This window comes from Rhinatrema bivittatum, chromosome 8 (genome assembly GCF_901001135.1).
Source record: "Rhinatrema bivittatum chromosome 8, aRhiBiv1.1, whole genome shotgun sequence".
Lineage (NCBI taxonomy): Eukaryota > Metazoa > Chordata > Amphibia > Gymnophiona > Rhinatrematidae > Rhinatrema > Rhinatrema bivittatum.
The window spans coordinates 182,854,333-182,870,785 of NC_042622.1; the positions used below are offsets into that span (position 1 = coordinate 182,854,333).

At 47.9% G+C, this 16,453-nt stretch overlaps 1 protein-coding gene across 9 annotated transcripts in view; it reads right to left on the reverse strand.

The window, feature by feature from the left end:
• Window positions 1–16,453, reverse strand: part of NF1 (neurofibromin 1) — a 527,350-nt gene that overhangs the window by 385,942 nt on the left and 124,955 nt on the right. For all 9 annotated transcript variants that reach the window (XR_003858146.1, XM_029611915.1, XM_029611920.1 and 6 more), the window contains exons 10-12: window positions 14,708–14,836; window positions 11,171–11,245; window positions 3,385–3,516 (exon numbers count right to left, since the gene is read on the reverse strand). Coding sequence is in view for 8 of the 9 variants with exons in the window: in XM_029611915.1 (XP_029467775.1) it covers window positions 3,385–3,516; window positions 11,171–11,245; window positions 14,708–14,836 (336 nt within the window). In the remaining variant the exon portion in view is untranslated. The remainder of the gene's footprint in view (window positions 1–3,384; window positions 3,517–11,170; window positions 11,246–14,707; window positions 14,837–16,453) is intronic.

Consider the following 16,453-nt stretch of genomic DNA (forward strand, 5'->3'; position numbering starts at 1 on the left):
TCGTAGAGACAACAAGATGGGATTCTTCTTTGGTTCCGACATAGGGTCCGTGCTGGGAACTCCCCAGGGTCTTCAGGGTCTGCGAGACCAGAGCCTGCAATTCATCTCTTCGGAAAAACCATAGCATGGTCTGGTATGGCTCCAGGCCTGGAGGAATTTTCCCGTCTTCCAATGAGTCTGCATCCCCTTCGTCGTCCGTGGTGTCTGGGTCCCTATCAGGGATACCTTTGGTGAGGCGAGGCAAGTTCCAAGGCTAGGCCTTCCCAGCTGGGGCTCAGACCGGGCAGTGGCAGCAGCAGCTGACTACGCCTGAACAAAGGCTTGAATGCCCTGAAAGAATTCCACCCAAGAAAAGGTCGCAGGGTGCATACCTAGCCCAGGAGGAACTGGGGTAGGGGCCGTTGAACTGTCCTCTCCCAGGGAGGATGCAGCCCCGGGATTGCTCAGATCCGAGGTGCCACTAGATAAGGTCTTGGCTGACCCGACCTCCGACTGGGAGGGGCCAGGCTTGGAGAAGTTCTGAGAGTCCAGTCTTCCCTGTGCTTCCTCACAGTGCTGACACAGGAAGGATTCTAGGTCAGACTGTGCAGCCCTAACATGGCAGGCAGCACAAAAGGAGTGTAGCTTGTGCTTCTTTGTTGCCGGAGCCATAGTACACTGTAGCTTGTGCATTCAGCCGGTTAGCGCCTGAGCTCAAGTGTGCACAAATCCGCCCCAACGAGCATAAGTATAAGCGTCCGGTTTTGCACGAATGTATACGTATGCTTATGCGCGCGGTTATGCGCAGAGGTGTTTGCACACTTATGTGCGCATTAGGCGCACAAAGGGCCGGATCGCACCGCGTGCATCGATTGTCAATGGGGGAAAATGGCGCAGCCCCAAATCACATGCAAGATGGCGCTGCCATGGCCTGCCTCGTGGAGTATCCACCAAGCCTGAAGCAGGGCCTAGCCCATCAGAGGGCTGCTCAACCTACTCTGAAACCCCTTTTCCTTGCCCTAACAGGATCGGGATCGTCACCGGTATGGCACACCGAGCAAGGAGACCAGAAGAAAGACTTACCTAAGCCCTTCCATGTCTTTGAATCAGAGGAGTTCTTCTCTACTTACCTGGGCTCAGCACTTACCGGCTGAGTTCAGAGACGTCTTTGGCTGTGGGGGGAGAGGGCTTAGGCCATCACCACCGCACTCGGCTTCCTGCACCCGCTGCCTTTCAGCTGTTTCAGCAGCAAAGTCCATACCAGGGACCGGCTACCGGACCAAGGCACTCCTTTGAGGGATCTCGAAAACTGCCTCAGGAATTTAGGTATCACCACAGGAGTGCAGGGCTCGATCTTTTTCCAATTTAAAGGTACATTTTCTTCTTCAAACTAGTACTGCAATCCCGCTAAACACCACTGCTGGTGTGGGGATAGCCCATCCACATCTGCTAGGAGACAGAGAGATACTGGATGGCTGAGGTCACTGCAGGGGTATATCTAAGGTGATTCAGCTTTGAAACCTGACTCCGTCCTCATCTGCTAGCAGGGCAGCACATAACCCATTGGTCCTGAGTCCATCTGGCTACACACGCTAGGAAATGCAGGTTTGCACTTCTACCATCTCCTGGAGACCTAGAAATATTAAGGGACTACAGGTGGCACTCTCGGATATATCTATCGGCACTATCGGATATAAATATCGATGGTACCTGAATGTAAGCTGCTTTGAAGTGCTGCGAAAAGTGGAATATAAATCTAAAATAAATAAAATAAAATATATAGCAGTGCCTCAAAGTTTTGTTCTCTGCCTTCATCTTCTGGTGGGGATGCAAAACCCACTTGTCTGGACTGATCTGGGGTATGAACAGGAATGGATTTATTCCCCTAAAGAAGACTCCCTTCATCTAATAACACTAAGGGACAGTTTCTTGCTTTACTTGCTATTAGAAGGTTATTTATATATTTAGTTTAATATCATGGAAAATCAACCTGGAGTTTTTATATGCTTGACACACTCTGAAGCTAGTCAGAGTCTATGGTTTGCCTCAGATACGTTACATAAACGAGTGCCAATGATGCACATAAGTTGCTAAAGGCAGGCTGCGTTGGAAATGCCCAAACTGTAGTGCAGAGGGGATCCAGTAGCATATATGGATCACTTTTCAGAATTATGAGATTTCTGGGCAAGAAAAGCACGGCTGCAAGAAAGATGCTTGAGTTTACATGGTCTATGAAAATGGGCTATAATTCTAGAACCAGTACATGAAGACATGCTACATGAAGTGATGCGACAGCAGTGGTAACTATGCACAGAAAAGTCCAAGAAAACCAACAGCTTTTCTGTGGTAGTTACGATGGGTCATACTTACAGCAACAGAAGCCCACTGCCATGCAAAACAGTGACTGGTTGGCATCTGATCATGTGAGCGACAGCAGCCAATAAAACCAGAAAATAAGAAGCAGAAGACAAAGCACCACCAATCAATGTCAACATTGCCATGTACAAAGCCCTTTGCTATATTTTCCCCCAAACATATAATACCCAACTATCAAAAAGTGATTCAAAAAACCCCACATCTCTCGGCTGGGTCTGGTTCTCTCTATAAGCTATTTCTTTATAATCAATCCAAGATTATTGAGAGTGGCTGAGCAATGCTAGGCCTTGTGCTAGAACTTTTTTTTTTTTTTTTTTTAGAAAGCACCAATTTTCCCCAAGCGTAGTAATTGTCTAGCCAGAGAGATCCTAAATGTGAAAAATCAACAGGGGGAATGCAGCAATGTCTAAAAGGCTCGGGGTACAATACTGTCGTGACATTACTGCATGTACAATTTTGTATCATTCCAAAGAAAAATTCTCTTTTACAAAAAAAAAAAATATATGGCCAATGAGGGGCGATACTGCACAGCTTTGAACTGAGAGATTTTCTGTGCGGTTGTAAAGATCAAATCAAGGTTTTTCCTCAAAATGGAGGTGAGAGAAAAAGTAACCCTGACCTCCAAAGAAACCATGCAACTCTGCTGCTACATTACTAGAACACTCAGACAGGTCACTACCCTTTTTATATTTTAGCAGTTTTGTAGAAGTTGCTTAAATTATATGTGATACTAAAACTAAAATATTCTCTTCTCCATTAAGAAAGAACCCAGCTATCTTGAAACCTTACATTTGGCATGTCCTATCTTCCCTTGCATCTTTCTCTAATGCCATCTCAAATACTACCCCTACTAACTGCTAACTAATAGCTAAAACCTCTGCAGGGCAAAAAGAGCTCTCAATCTAAGGATATCCGGCTTTCCTTTCCTATCGTCCAGACCAACACTGATGAATATTACAGCAGGAATGGGATGAAGACACTGAAGAGTGCAATGGGGGAAGAGCCACAGAAACATCCCGCAAGTCTTACCTGAGTCAGGCGGGTGGTGGTATGCGTGCCACAGACTTGCATGGCACTTTTAAGGGTTTCTGCAAACATGCTGCGGAGCTCTCCTGAGTGACAGTACACAGTATCGATCTTGGGCCACCAGTCCAGGGCCGACTAAGAAAAGAATACAAGAAACCTTGGTGGAACAGGACTATTTCAATGTCATACTGTATAAGGGAAATCAGGTATTATAAAAAGTACAGTTCTACCTGTGAAATCTGCACTTAATTCTTGCTTCCTTTTCAAACTCAAGAAGTTACTGCACATCGGTTCTGCTATTTGCATACTACGCATGTGCTGCAAGGCAAACCCATGACCAGAATTCAAGCGACTTAACTGGAAAATGTAAAGCAGCATGAACCAACCCCACACACAGAGAAAACTCTAAGGCTTCATTTTTAAGCAGCTGTTCTTACAACCAGAGGGATAAGTTAAGCTGCTGAACAGATCTGACTGCTGAGTGCCCAATACCCACCTCCCCCCATCTCACTTCACTTCCTGACGGTCTCTGCAGCTACAAAAGCTTCTCCTGGAGGGATCACCCCAATCCCTTCTACATGGCTAAGGGAACCACAGTCTCTTTAAAATACTTTGCGGGGGGGGGGGGGGAGGAAAGAAAGAAGACAAGGCTTCTCTCTCTTTTTTATTTTATTTTTTTTAATTTCCATCTTTCTCAGTGGCACTTCAAATAGGCAACGTCTTAGACCCCAGCATACAAAAGAAAGTCAGACATAATATCATTATTATTGGTTAAATGGATTAAACCATTTCTTGGCTAAAATTACATCCGACCACCACAACGGGGTGATTAATTGTTCATAACTCGCCTTTTCTGATGGGCAACACTTTTCATTTTTAAAATGTAACAACTAGATAAAAAAAAAAAAATCACACAAAAAATAGTGTTATAAACCCTCCAAAAGAGAAAAGCGCTCAATGTTAACAGGTCTTCATATCTCAGGACCAGGCTCTATGCATTGCATGCTCAGCTGTCTATGGAGCCAATCGGGAAGACACTGTGAGAACCTGCAGCACCTGAAGCACTAAAGGATGAAACCTACCAACCAGCAAATCATTGCGTCTCTTATTAGAGCCTGATCTACCATTTTGTACCTGCAGGAAAATATTTAGGTACATCTGACCCTGTAGAGTGCATAGTGCTGCTTTATAGTGCCAGTTACATCTGAGCTGCATGGCTATGCAGGGGAATTCCTACCTCCTTGAACGAGCAGCTAAGATCACTCGGATATATGAAGCCAGCAGAGCTCAATGCATCAGACGAGGAGTTCCTCTCAGGGAAAGTCTGATCAGTGCTAGCATGTCAGGCACTTCAAACTAACCAAACACAAATTCAGCTAGCTCCCCTGAGGGTTCCCTTTCTTCCTCCTTAAGGAACTCTCTTTAATTAAAAGATACTGCACATATTCTGCCTTTAATATTAAAAGTGAAGTAGTAAATCAGTTTTCAGAACTGTTGTGAAGCAGTGCCATGGATGCACCCTGCCTTGCCATGTGAAGTTGCTCCAACATTTAGCAACATAGAAAACCAGAAGAGGTGTTGTCACAGCAACACTATAGCATGGCTAGAAAAGGCCAGACATCCTTACATTGCTCTTTATTTGTAAGAGACCAGCTTTAAAAGCAGAGTTGCTTACCTGTAACAGGTGTTCTCCGAGGATAGCAGGATGTTAGTCCTCACAGATGGGTGACATCATCAGATGGAACCCTGTCACGGAACACTTTTGACAAAGTTTCTAGAACTTTGACTGGCACACTGAGCATGCCCAGCATGCCACCAACCCCATGGCCACATGGGGTCCCCCTTCAGTCTCATTTTATAGCAGAAAAGTACGAGTGGAAAATAGAACAAAACATAGGCAAATCCAACTCCGCGGGGTGGCGGGTGGGTTTCGTGAGGACTAACATCCTGCTGTACTGGGAGAACACCTGTTACAGGTAAGCAACTCTGCTTTCTCCCAGGGCAAGCAGGATAGTAGTCCTCACAGATGGGTGAATAGCAAGCTACAGGTTGCTCCCGGAACACCCTGGGCCAACAGATACCCAATAACGTGCAACAAGTACAACAGGGGTGCTGTTGGCAACAACGGGGGCAGCCTGAACATCATTCTGGGCCCTAGGTAGGAAAAGTTGGGTTCTTACACTGGAAACAGATTACGAAGGATAGACTGGCCAAAGACGCTGTCCTGTTGACCATCCTTGTCCAGACAGTAATGGGCTGCGAAGGTGTGGAGGGAGCTCCATGTTGCGGCCCTGCAGATTTCGGCAATAGGGACTGCCCGAAAGTGTGCTATTGACGTCGCCATGGCCCTCACTGAGTGAGCTTTTACTCGATCCTCGAGCGGAAGGCCTGCTTGCTGGTAGCAGAAAACAATACAGTCTGCCAACCAGTTAGACAAGGGTCTGCTTGCCCACCGCAACTCCGAGGCTATTTTTGTCAAAGGAGACAGAGTTGGGTGGATTGCCTGTGGATTGCCTGTGGGCTGCGGTGCAGTCTACATAAAAGGCAAGAGCTCACTTGCAGTCCAAGATAGTCAGAGCCCGCTTACCTGGATGAGAGTGTGGCATCAGGAAAAAGGTGGGCAACATGATGGACTGATTTAGGTGGAAGCCAGTCACAACCTTAGGCAGGAACTTAGGGTGAGTGCGTAGCAGACCCTGTCGTGGAAGAAACTTGTGTAAGGCAGGTAGGTCACCAGGTCCTGCTGCTCACTGACTATGAGCAGAAGTAACTGCCACTAGGAAGACAACCTTCCAGGTGAGGTACTTCAATCGCAGGAGCGCAGGGGCTCAAATGGAGGCTGCATGAGCCACGCCAGCACTATGTTGAGGTCCCAGGCCACAACAGGGGGATGAAGTAGAGACTTCAGTTGTAGTAAGCCTCTCACAAAGCGTCCCACTAAGGGCTGCACCGATACTGGAGGCGTTGATGGCACTCAGATGTACCCGGATTGAGGTAGTCTGAAGACCAAGAGGCACCAGAGGTAGTCTAAAAGCCTAGGCGTGGGGCAAGAGAAGGGGTCAGGACCTTCCTGCGTGCACCAAGTCGAGAACCTTCTCCACTTCACTTGGTACGACTTCCATGTGGAAGGCTTATGCGAAGCTACCAGGACTTGCAAGACATTATCAGAAAGGTCGAAGGACCATAGTATTAGCCTTTCAACATCCAGGCTGTTAGGGACAGCGACCGGAGGTTCGGGTGGCATAGCCTGCCCTGATCCTGCGTGATGAGGTCAGGCAAGGTGCCCAGGCAAATGGGCTCCTGGACAGAGAGGTCGCAGAGAATGGGAAACCAGACCTGACGCGGTCAATGCGGGGCTATTAGGATTATGGAGCCTCGGGTCCTCCTGTAGTGTCACGAGAGTCTTGCCTATTAGTGGAATTGGAGGGTATGCACATAGGAGGCCTGCATGCCAGGAGTGGGTGAAGGCATCCACGGCTGTCTCCTTCAGTCCCCGTGTAGGGAGCAGAATCTCTCCACCTTGTGGTTCTGCGAGGACGCAAAGAGATCTATGTCCGGCTGACCCCACTGGCAGAAGATCCTGTTCGCTACACAGGGGTTCAGGGACCACTCGTGGGGCTGGAATGTCTGGCTGAAGCGGTCTGCTACTACATTCTCGGTGCCCGCCAGGCAGATGGCCCGCAGGAGCATGGAACGCGACAGGGCCCAGGGCCAAATCTGCACCACCTCTTGGCAGAGAAGATAAGAGCCTGTGCCCCCCGTTTGTTCACGTAACACATGGCTTCCTGGTTGTCCATCTGGATCAAGACGACTTTGTTGGACAGGCAGTCCTGGAATGCATAGAGTGCATACTGCATCGTCCGGAGTTCCAGTAGGTTTATCTGGCAAGCCACCTCGGCTCTCGACCATACCCCTTTCTGTGTGTAGGCTATTGACATGGGCTCCCCAGCCTACGTTGGAGGCATCCGTGGTCAAGGTTATCTGAGCAGCCGGGGGCTGAAAGGGAAGTCCCTTGCTCAAGTTGGATTCCTGCACCCACCAGCAAGGGAGAGCTAGAGTGGTTTGGTTATCTGGACCATTGCCGAGAGTTTCTGAGTGGCTTGGTGCCACTTAGACCGCAGGGTCCATAATGTGACCCTCATGGCTAGGCGGACCATTGGGGTGATGTGCACAGACAATGCCATGTGACCCAGCAACTTCAGGAGCAGGTAGGCAGAGGCCGTCCACCGGCGAAGGATGGATCCCGCCAGCCCGGCCACGGTGGCTATGCCTTCGCTGGGAAGGAATGCCTTGGCCACCGTGGTGTCCAGGTCTGCTCCGATGAATGTCAGTCACTGGGACAGAGTCAGCTGGGATTTCGGGTAGCTCACGAAGAAACCCAGTGACTGAAGGAGCTTAACGTCACGATGAGGGACTGAAGAGCTACCTCTTTAAACGAGCTCTTGATGAGCCAATTGTCCAGATATGGAAACACGTGTAGCCCATTCCGGCGCAAATGTGCTCCCACCACCGCCAGGCACTTTGTGACGACCCGGGGCGCGGAGGCAAGCCCGAAGGGGAGAACCCTGTATTGGAAGTGTCGGTGGCCTACTACGAAGCGAAGATATTTGCATGAGGTGGAAAAATCGCAATGTGTGCGTAAGCGTCCTGTAGATCCAGAGAGCAGAGCAATTCCCCTTGATTCAGAAGCGGAAGTAGGGTGCCCAAGGATACCATTCTGAACCATTCTCTGCGAAGGAACCTGTTTAAGATCGAGGATGGGACGGAGGCCACCTGTCCTCTTTGGGATGAGAAAATACCGGAGTAGAACCCTCGTCCCCACTGAGCCCAGGGAACAGTTTCCACGGCTCTGGACCGTAGCAGGGTCGAGAGTTCTAACTGGAGGCTCGTTGCTTGTTCCACAAGGCTCCATGCTGGGGAGGATGGGGAACAGTGAGGAAATTCAGGCGGTATGCTATGATGGAAAGTCGGTGGTAATTGGGAAACAATTGTTGAGGAAGTGGCAGAGACGACTTCCCACAGGTGGGTCAGACGGTGCGGGCAAAGGGAACTGGTTTCTGCTCTCTGCAGGACCAGGCTGGGGGGCTGGCTGAGCTCTAGGTGCTCTTTGTTGGTGAGGGCGGCCTCTATGGGAGGACCGAGCCGTACGAGCATGGGAGGCCTGAGGATAGTATCTCCTTTGCTTGTAAACCTGCTTCCTGTATCCCTACGTGGACCTCTACGGGTTGCTGAAGAGGCATCAGAGGTGGTAGTTGATAGTTGGCGCAGGGTCTCATGGTGGTCTTTGAGTTGGGCCACTGTGTCTTGGATTTTGTCCCCAAACAGGTTGTTTCCTGTACAGGGGAGGTCGGCCAGTTTTTCTTGGACCTCCAGATGAAGGTCAGAGGCCTTTAGCCCGGCCCAGAGTCTGGCACTAATGCCTGCCGTTGAGACCCTTGACACTGTTTCAAAAACGTCATAGGCCGCTCTCACTTCATGTTTTCCAATCTCCAGTCCTTTCTGCAGGATGGACTGGAGACTGGAGCCCTCCTGAAATTGTTGTGGTAGGGTCTCTGTGAATTCCTGGAACTTGTTTCCAGAGGTTCCTGTTATACTGGTTCATGTATAATTGGTATGCCGCTATGCGAGCGATAAGCATGGATCCCTGGAAAACCCTTCGACCCAGGGCGTCTAAGACTCTCTGGTCTTTTCCTGGAGGGGTGGAGGAGTGAGGGCGGGTCCTTTTGGCCTTTTTCTGGGCTGATTCAACTACCACCGACTGGTGTGACAACTGGTTCTTCTGAAAGCCTAGGGCATATTGTACTAGAGATAGGTGGCATCCATTTTCCCATTGACCGGAGGCGCAGTATAGATGTCCCCAGAGACAGTGAAGAAGGTCCAGAAGAACCTCATGCACTGGGATAGCCATCACCTTCTTAGGAGCATCCACAAACCGTAGTACCTCCAACATCTTGTGGCAGGCATCCTCTTCTGTTGAAAGTTGGAAGGGAATGGTTTCCGCCATCTCCCGGACAAAACCTGCGAAGGAGAGATCCTGGGAGAGAAGGCTCTGACAGAAGGTCCTTGGAAGCCTCCGAGGAATGCTCAGAGGAGGCGTCTCCCCCATGGCTCATAAGGGGCCTCTTCCTCACCGGCAAACTGCCTGGGTCAAGGAGGGAGGCTAAAACCTAGAGTGTGGGGTGTGGACACTGATGGTCGGTGAGGTGGAACAAACAGTGGTGGTGCCGGCACTGAGGACACTAGGACCTGCGATGGACGTCGGGGCACCAGGAGGCCCGATGGCCCAGGGACAGGGCCTGGCATTGGCGGTTCCATCTGTGGAGGTGGGTGAGGAGCCACATCTTCCTCCTCCGAGGAGCCCGGAATCGAGATTGAGACGGGAGGAAGCACCGGTGGTTGGCACGGCACCGAGGGGCCCGCCGGCATGGGCTGCGTCGGCAAGGCATCAAGCAGCATGTCCAGCCTTTCCAGTAGAGGCACCAACATGGAGGGCACCGGTTCCAATGCTGGTATGGGAGCCAGCATCAGTGGTGGCTGGAGACCCCAAAGGGCATTAAGCACTGCCTGATGGACCACGTGGTCCAACTCCTCTCGGAACAAGGGTGCTGAGAAAACCGACCCTGGATAGGAGGCAGGCTGGGCATCACCGGAGTGTCCACAGGGGTCCGCGGAGGCTCTGTGCCCGGCACCAATATCGGTGGGGAAAGCCCTGGGCTCCTGGGTCCAGAGGAGGAAGGGCCTCCTCTCCCCTGGGCCTCTTAGGAGGGGGTTCAGCCGAGGCCGCTCTGGTGTTGGTGCCAGCACCGGACGGTGACGACTGTCTGTGCCGGTGTCAATGCTTCCCACGGTGCTTGGCCTGATCCTTCTCCAGCACCAAGGAAGATGATGCCAAAGTCTTCGATTGATTCGATGCCGGTGAGGGGCGGTCTCCTGCTCCTCGATCCTCTCAGCGAGGCTTCAATAGGGAAGGTCCTGAGTCAGTTTGATCCCCATGACTCGATGCATCCAGCACCAGAGTCAATGGAGCAGATGGCTTGGAACCAAACAAGTGCTCCATATTGTCCAGGCGGACGCACCAGCCTTTGGGGTCATCTGAGCACAGCTGGGACACCAAAAACATTGTGGGAAAGTCTGAGACACAGGACGCAGACGTCGTGTGGATCCGTTATGAACATAGTCCACAGACACTCTGAGCACTTCCGAAAACCGGTCGCCATGATAAAAAAAAGAGATGGTGTGCGGTCGGTGGCTGTCGGCCACCGGGAGGTAGACATCCGGGAATCGACAGCAAGAGCGCGAAACGGATTTACTGAACGCTGGAGGAATCTGTACGATGGGGGATCTCAGAGTGGGGGAAAAACTTGAAGAAAAACTTCGAATTGTTCCGTGAGGAAATTGTGAGGAAAAATTCTCACAGAGCTCCACTAACTGCGAGGCAACTGCTGCGTGGAAAAAAAAAAGAGACTGAAGAGGGATCCCTGTGTGGCCACGGGGTTGGCGGCTTGCTGGGCATGCTCAGTGTGCCAGTCAAAGTTCTAGAAACTTTGACAAAAGTGTTCTGTGACAGGGTTCCATCTGATGATGTCACCCATCTGTGAGGACTACCATCCTGCTTGGCCTGGGAGAAAAACACATATCTTGTTTTTTGTTATTTTAGAGACAATCTCAAGGTAATACACTTAAATGGAGGGAGTCTCTCCAAGATAAAAGCAAGAGACCTAGGAATATGAATAGTTTTCTTCTTCCTAAAAGAAAAAAATGTACAAGTCTGCTACCCCTTAAAACTTACATTTGTAATGATTCTGTGTAGAGAATTCACAAGCACATAATGAAATGGTGATGGGGAGTTCTGTGCTAAGCAGATCTGCAAGAGAAAAAATTAAATACTATGACAGTTCATAAAATGATCTGTATCATCAATTCTACAGAATACAAATAGAAACTGGCAAAAGTATCCAAAACAACTTAAATCTAGTACAGAGGCTCCCGATTCAATCCTCAAGGCCACGATCTCCCCAATAAATGCATGCATATTAGCTCATGTATATTCATTGGAGAGATCCTGAACCCCAGATTGGTTGAATCGGCCCCTCAAGTTCTAGGTTGGGATGCAGGATCCGGCACAAGCATGGCCCAAGAGTGATCCATGATTCTAGAGGAAGCCTTGGAATGGGAGGTCAAACTTCCCTTCAGCTGCCAATTCTCTGCAACCTAGGGAAAAAAGTCAGAGTACCTGCAGGACTCAGTTGAAAATAATGCAGCTGCCTTAATCTAGCTTTCCTGACCAACTAATTAGATTACCACTGGTTTTTAAATTTAGATTTCTTGATTAAGAAACTCTCAAAACATTCATTTGCATGTTCTTGGAGAAAGACCGGCCATCATTCAAATCAAGATAAGGAACCCAGGGCAATTCCCTGTTATATATTTGCTATACCCTGCATATTGGTTTTATATCTATATAAAATGCTACCGCTATATAAACTAGCTGGTCTAATGTGCAATTAAACAAAGGAGTGCATTATTTCTGTTTGTGACAAAGATACCACAATCTCCTAAGAACAGGTCAACAAAAGAATAGAACAGAAGAGAATAAGGCAGGGGTCAGGAACCTTTTTGGCTGAGAGAGCCATAAACGCCACATATTTTAAAATGTAATTCCATGAGAGCCATACAATATGTTTAAAACTAAATACAAGTAAATGTGTGCATTTTATGTAAGATCACACTTTTAAAGTACAATAAGTCTCTGAAAATATTACACCAGGCCTTAAGACACCAATATATCTCCTATTAGGAAAACTGACCAAGTCAGGCTGTTATAGAGTCCTACACAGAAACTACACGCCAGCAGAAAACCTCACCTGAATCACGTGCTGTCCCTCACCTAACATAGAATAAAGAGACCAAAACGAGAAGCATGCAGAAAAAACTGAATTGGAAACTGCAACAAGCCAGAGTCTCTGTATGCAGTGTAACAAAGGAAAAAAGAAACATCACCCATCCTTATAAAACAAATCAAGAAATATAAAATCATCAGCAGTAAAACTGTACTAACAAAAAGAACATATTTCGAAACAACTGATGAGTGGAATATCCAATAATTAAAAACTCATATAAAACATTTCCAGATACCAACAAAATATTTCAAAATAGCAGACACAAAGACCCAGTAATGAAAAATAATAAGGATACAAAAATTTTTTTGCTCTGCATACCTGGGAACGTTTGATATCCAGGTGTCCTGAGATTGTTCTGAATTAGCAAGAGGTGGGGTGGTATGCTTGGAACTTTCTCCTCTCTCAGTCACATACCAGCGCTCTCTCTCACACTGGCTCTCAATGACACACCTATACACACATGCTCTCAGTACTCACATATACACATGTTTTTTCTCTCTCACTTATATAGGCTCTTAATTACACATTTACACACATGCTGTCTATCTTTTCACGCTTACACACACAATCACATAAATACATGCTGTCTTTCTCTCACACACAGACTCTCATTCACATGCTTACAAACATGTCCTCTCTTTCTCTCATTTACACACAGGCTCTCAATCACATACTCCCTCACCTAAACCAGCTCTCAATCACATACAGACACACGTGTCCTCTCTTTCTCTCATTTACACACAGGCTCTTAATCATACATACATATGATTTCTCTCACACACAAAGGATCTCAATCATACACACATACTCTTTCACACAAACAGGTTTTCAATCACAAACTTACACATACAGGTTCCCAATGGTAAACTTACATTCATGCTCTCAATCACAGACATACTCTCTTTCACATACACAGGCTCTCAATCATTCACATACATGCAATCTCACACTCACACACACACGCCCCCCCCCCCCCCCGCGGCCCGGAAGAGGAAGTGGAGAGTATCGGGTGCGTGCGCGGCAAGAAGAGGCCACGCTAGTGCGCTCGGCATCGGCCCGAAGAAAAGAAGACTGCAGCGCGGCTCGGAGGAAAATGAAGAGGTTCAACCGCGGCCGATGGGACTCCGCCTCCGCGAGGGCTGAAAATGAAGAGGTTAGTGTTGGGCGGAGGCTGCTGCTGCCGCGAGTTCCCGGGGTGGGGGTGGGGGAGAGAGAGAGTGAATGAGCGAGCAAGCTGTGTTTGCTCGCTCATTCACTCTCTCTCTCTCTGGACAGCTGGAGTCAACGCCGGTGCCGCTGACTCCAGCTGTCCTGCCGCGTTCTGCCCAGGCTGACAGCATTTTAAGCATTTTAAGGGTTCCCGACCCCTGGAATAAGGGATCATTGGTTGCTTTTTTTGCAAGGATGCTTAGTCATGACAATATGTTTGCATAGAAAATGCATTTTAGAAGTTCCTGCGATTATGTACGATGAATAAGTACAAATCTACCCACATAAGACAAATTTTGAAAAAAGGCAGAATACCAAATGTAAATAAATACAGTTGTGCTCATAGGTTTACCTACCCCTGGCAGAATTTGTAAGATGTGTAGCATTTTAAGAAAACCATAATTGCATCCTGACAAATTTTCCTGGCAGTTGTGTCTGAAATCTTTTTTCTTGGTCCACCTGACCGTGGCTTGGTATTAACAGAACTCATAATTTTCTACTTCTTGATCAGAGTTTGAAAAGTACTGATTGGCATTTTCAAATCTTTGGATATCTTTTTATATCCTTTTCCAGATCTATAAAGTTGAACTACATTTGCTCACAGATCCTTTGACAGTTTTTTTTTTGCTTTCTCCATGCTTCAGTTACCTCCAAAGTCAGTGCAGCCCTGGATGAAATGCACAAGAGTTTCTCAAGAGCTAAGAAACTCATTGACTATTTATACACAGACAATACTTATAATCAAGCAAGGCACAGGTGTGGATGCCTACCCCTTCACTGCCATCTCAATCTGTGTGTCAACTTGAGTATATATTTTCAGCCCAAACATTCAAAGGTATGGAAACTTTTGAACAGGACCATTTTATTATTTCCTTTATTGCTTTGGTTTGTTTAATGATTGTGCTATTCTGTGATGCATAATAGTTCATCTGAAACATTAAAAATAACAGACGTGTTTGTCTATTCATTCATGTTTTCTTAAGATGCTACACATCTTACAAATTCTGCCAGGGGTTAAGTAAGCTTATGAGCACAACTGTAATTATCATTTTAGGACCAAACCTCTTTAATGGAGGCACCTTCACACAAAAGACAGAGCCTAATCCTACCACTAGACTCATCTTGTGGGATCAACCAAGGAAAGGAAAGATGGAAACACAGAACATACAGACTACTGGGGGAGGGGGATGGGAAGGAGAGAGAATCAATGCACTCACCTTAAAATGCTGGTTATTGTGAGGATTAATGCGAAAGCAGGAAACCAAACAGTCGATCATTAGATCCACATCGGCATTCTGATTGCTGGCACCTCTGGAAAAAGGTTTGCTTGGATTGAATAGCAAATTCTGTCCACAAAACAAGAACACAAATGTATACAAGAGATCAGTTAGATATGTGCCATGTCACTGCAGTGCTTAAGAGCCTCTTGTTTAATAAAAACAAATTCATAAAATAAACCCCAAACACTTTACCTTCTATGCAAATTAGAAGAGCAGCACTATATACATTCAGATGAAAAAACAGTTCGGGGATAGCACCAGGAGAGACAAAACAGCAATGACAGGGAATACCAGGAATGCCCAGTGCTTAACTGCAAGAGAAGTATCAGCTGTCAGGATCGCCAACAGTCAAGGGTAGCTGCTGTACTGTTGGGGGATGGGGAAAACTAAAATCTTGAAACATGAATGGAGGGGAAAGCAGGAACCGGGACGGTTCTATAATGAGGCAGGGTGAGGTGGCCACTTCAAGTAGCAGAATTTTGAGGCGGCAAAAAATGCCCTTCTCAGAACACTGCTGTGGCATCTGCCTCACACTCAGCTGCCCTCTGTGTTCATAAATTTGCGCATATCTAATGATCTAAAAAATAAAAAAAAGAAGAAAGGTGCAGCGTCCCACATCACACATTTTCTGCTGCCTCCCTCATGCTTTGGTGCCTGCTCGAGCAAGCTCCTACTCTTCGGTGGTACTTAAGCAGAGCTCAGCTGCTTTCTCTATTTTGTTGCGTTTCATTCCTACGTGGCCATCGTGATGCCTGCCTCTAAAACAAAGTATGTAAAAAAAAAAAAAGAAAAAAAAAACAGTGGCAACACCAGTGAGCAACACTGAGCCTCGATTCCTGTACCTGTGTCCCCTTTGCTGCTGCCTGCTTGGTCACTCGTCTTGGCGACCCGCAGGAGGGGGACTCAAGCTGTGGGGGGAAAAAAAGCTGAGTCTGCCCAGGGTCCGGGATTGTCAGTGAGGGGGCCGCGAGGTGGAACGGGACAGCTGCAGCCTGCAGGAGAGAATTTTAAGGCAGCAGCAGGCCAGCAGCTCACACACACTTGGACAGGGCAGGATGGCTGCTGGGGTGGGGAGCAGAGCAGGAGACCTAGATGGCATTGAGTAGACAGGATGCAGACCCCACTCCTGCAGTGATACTTCTGCTGGAACATACTGAATATGCAGCAGCTCCTCCCACTCCTGGAGAGAGAGAGAGAGAGAGAGAAAGACACTGGTCTTGGGGTGGGTGGGGTAAGACAGTAAATGAAAGACTGGTCTTTGGGGGGAGTTCATAGTGATTACTGAGAGAGAGAGACTGCTTTAGCAAAAGAGGGTGACTGATGGAGAGAACAGACTGCTCTGTGGGGTGACAATGACTCATGAGAGAGAGAGACTGGTCTTGGGATGGGATGAGTGTGACAAGAGAAATACTGGTCTGGAGAAGGGGTGACAGTTGCGAGACAAAGACTGGTCTGGGGAGAGAGGTGACAGTGACTGGTGAGAGAAAGCCTTTGAGTAGAACGTGCTGGGTGGTCACCCTGGGCATCACCTATCCTGTCACAAACCAAAGAGAGGCCTGGTGGAGCCACAGCAGACCCCATCCCAATGTGACCTGAAAAGACAGGGGATGCCCTAAATGTGTGAGATAGATCTCAGAAGCTGCAAAGTTTCACCTGCATCTCAAGTGAGAGTTCTAGGGGTCC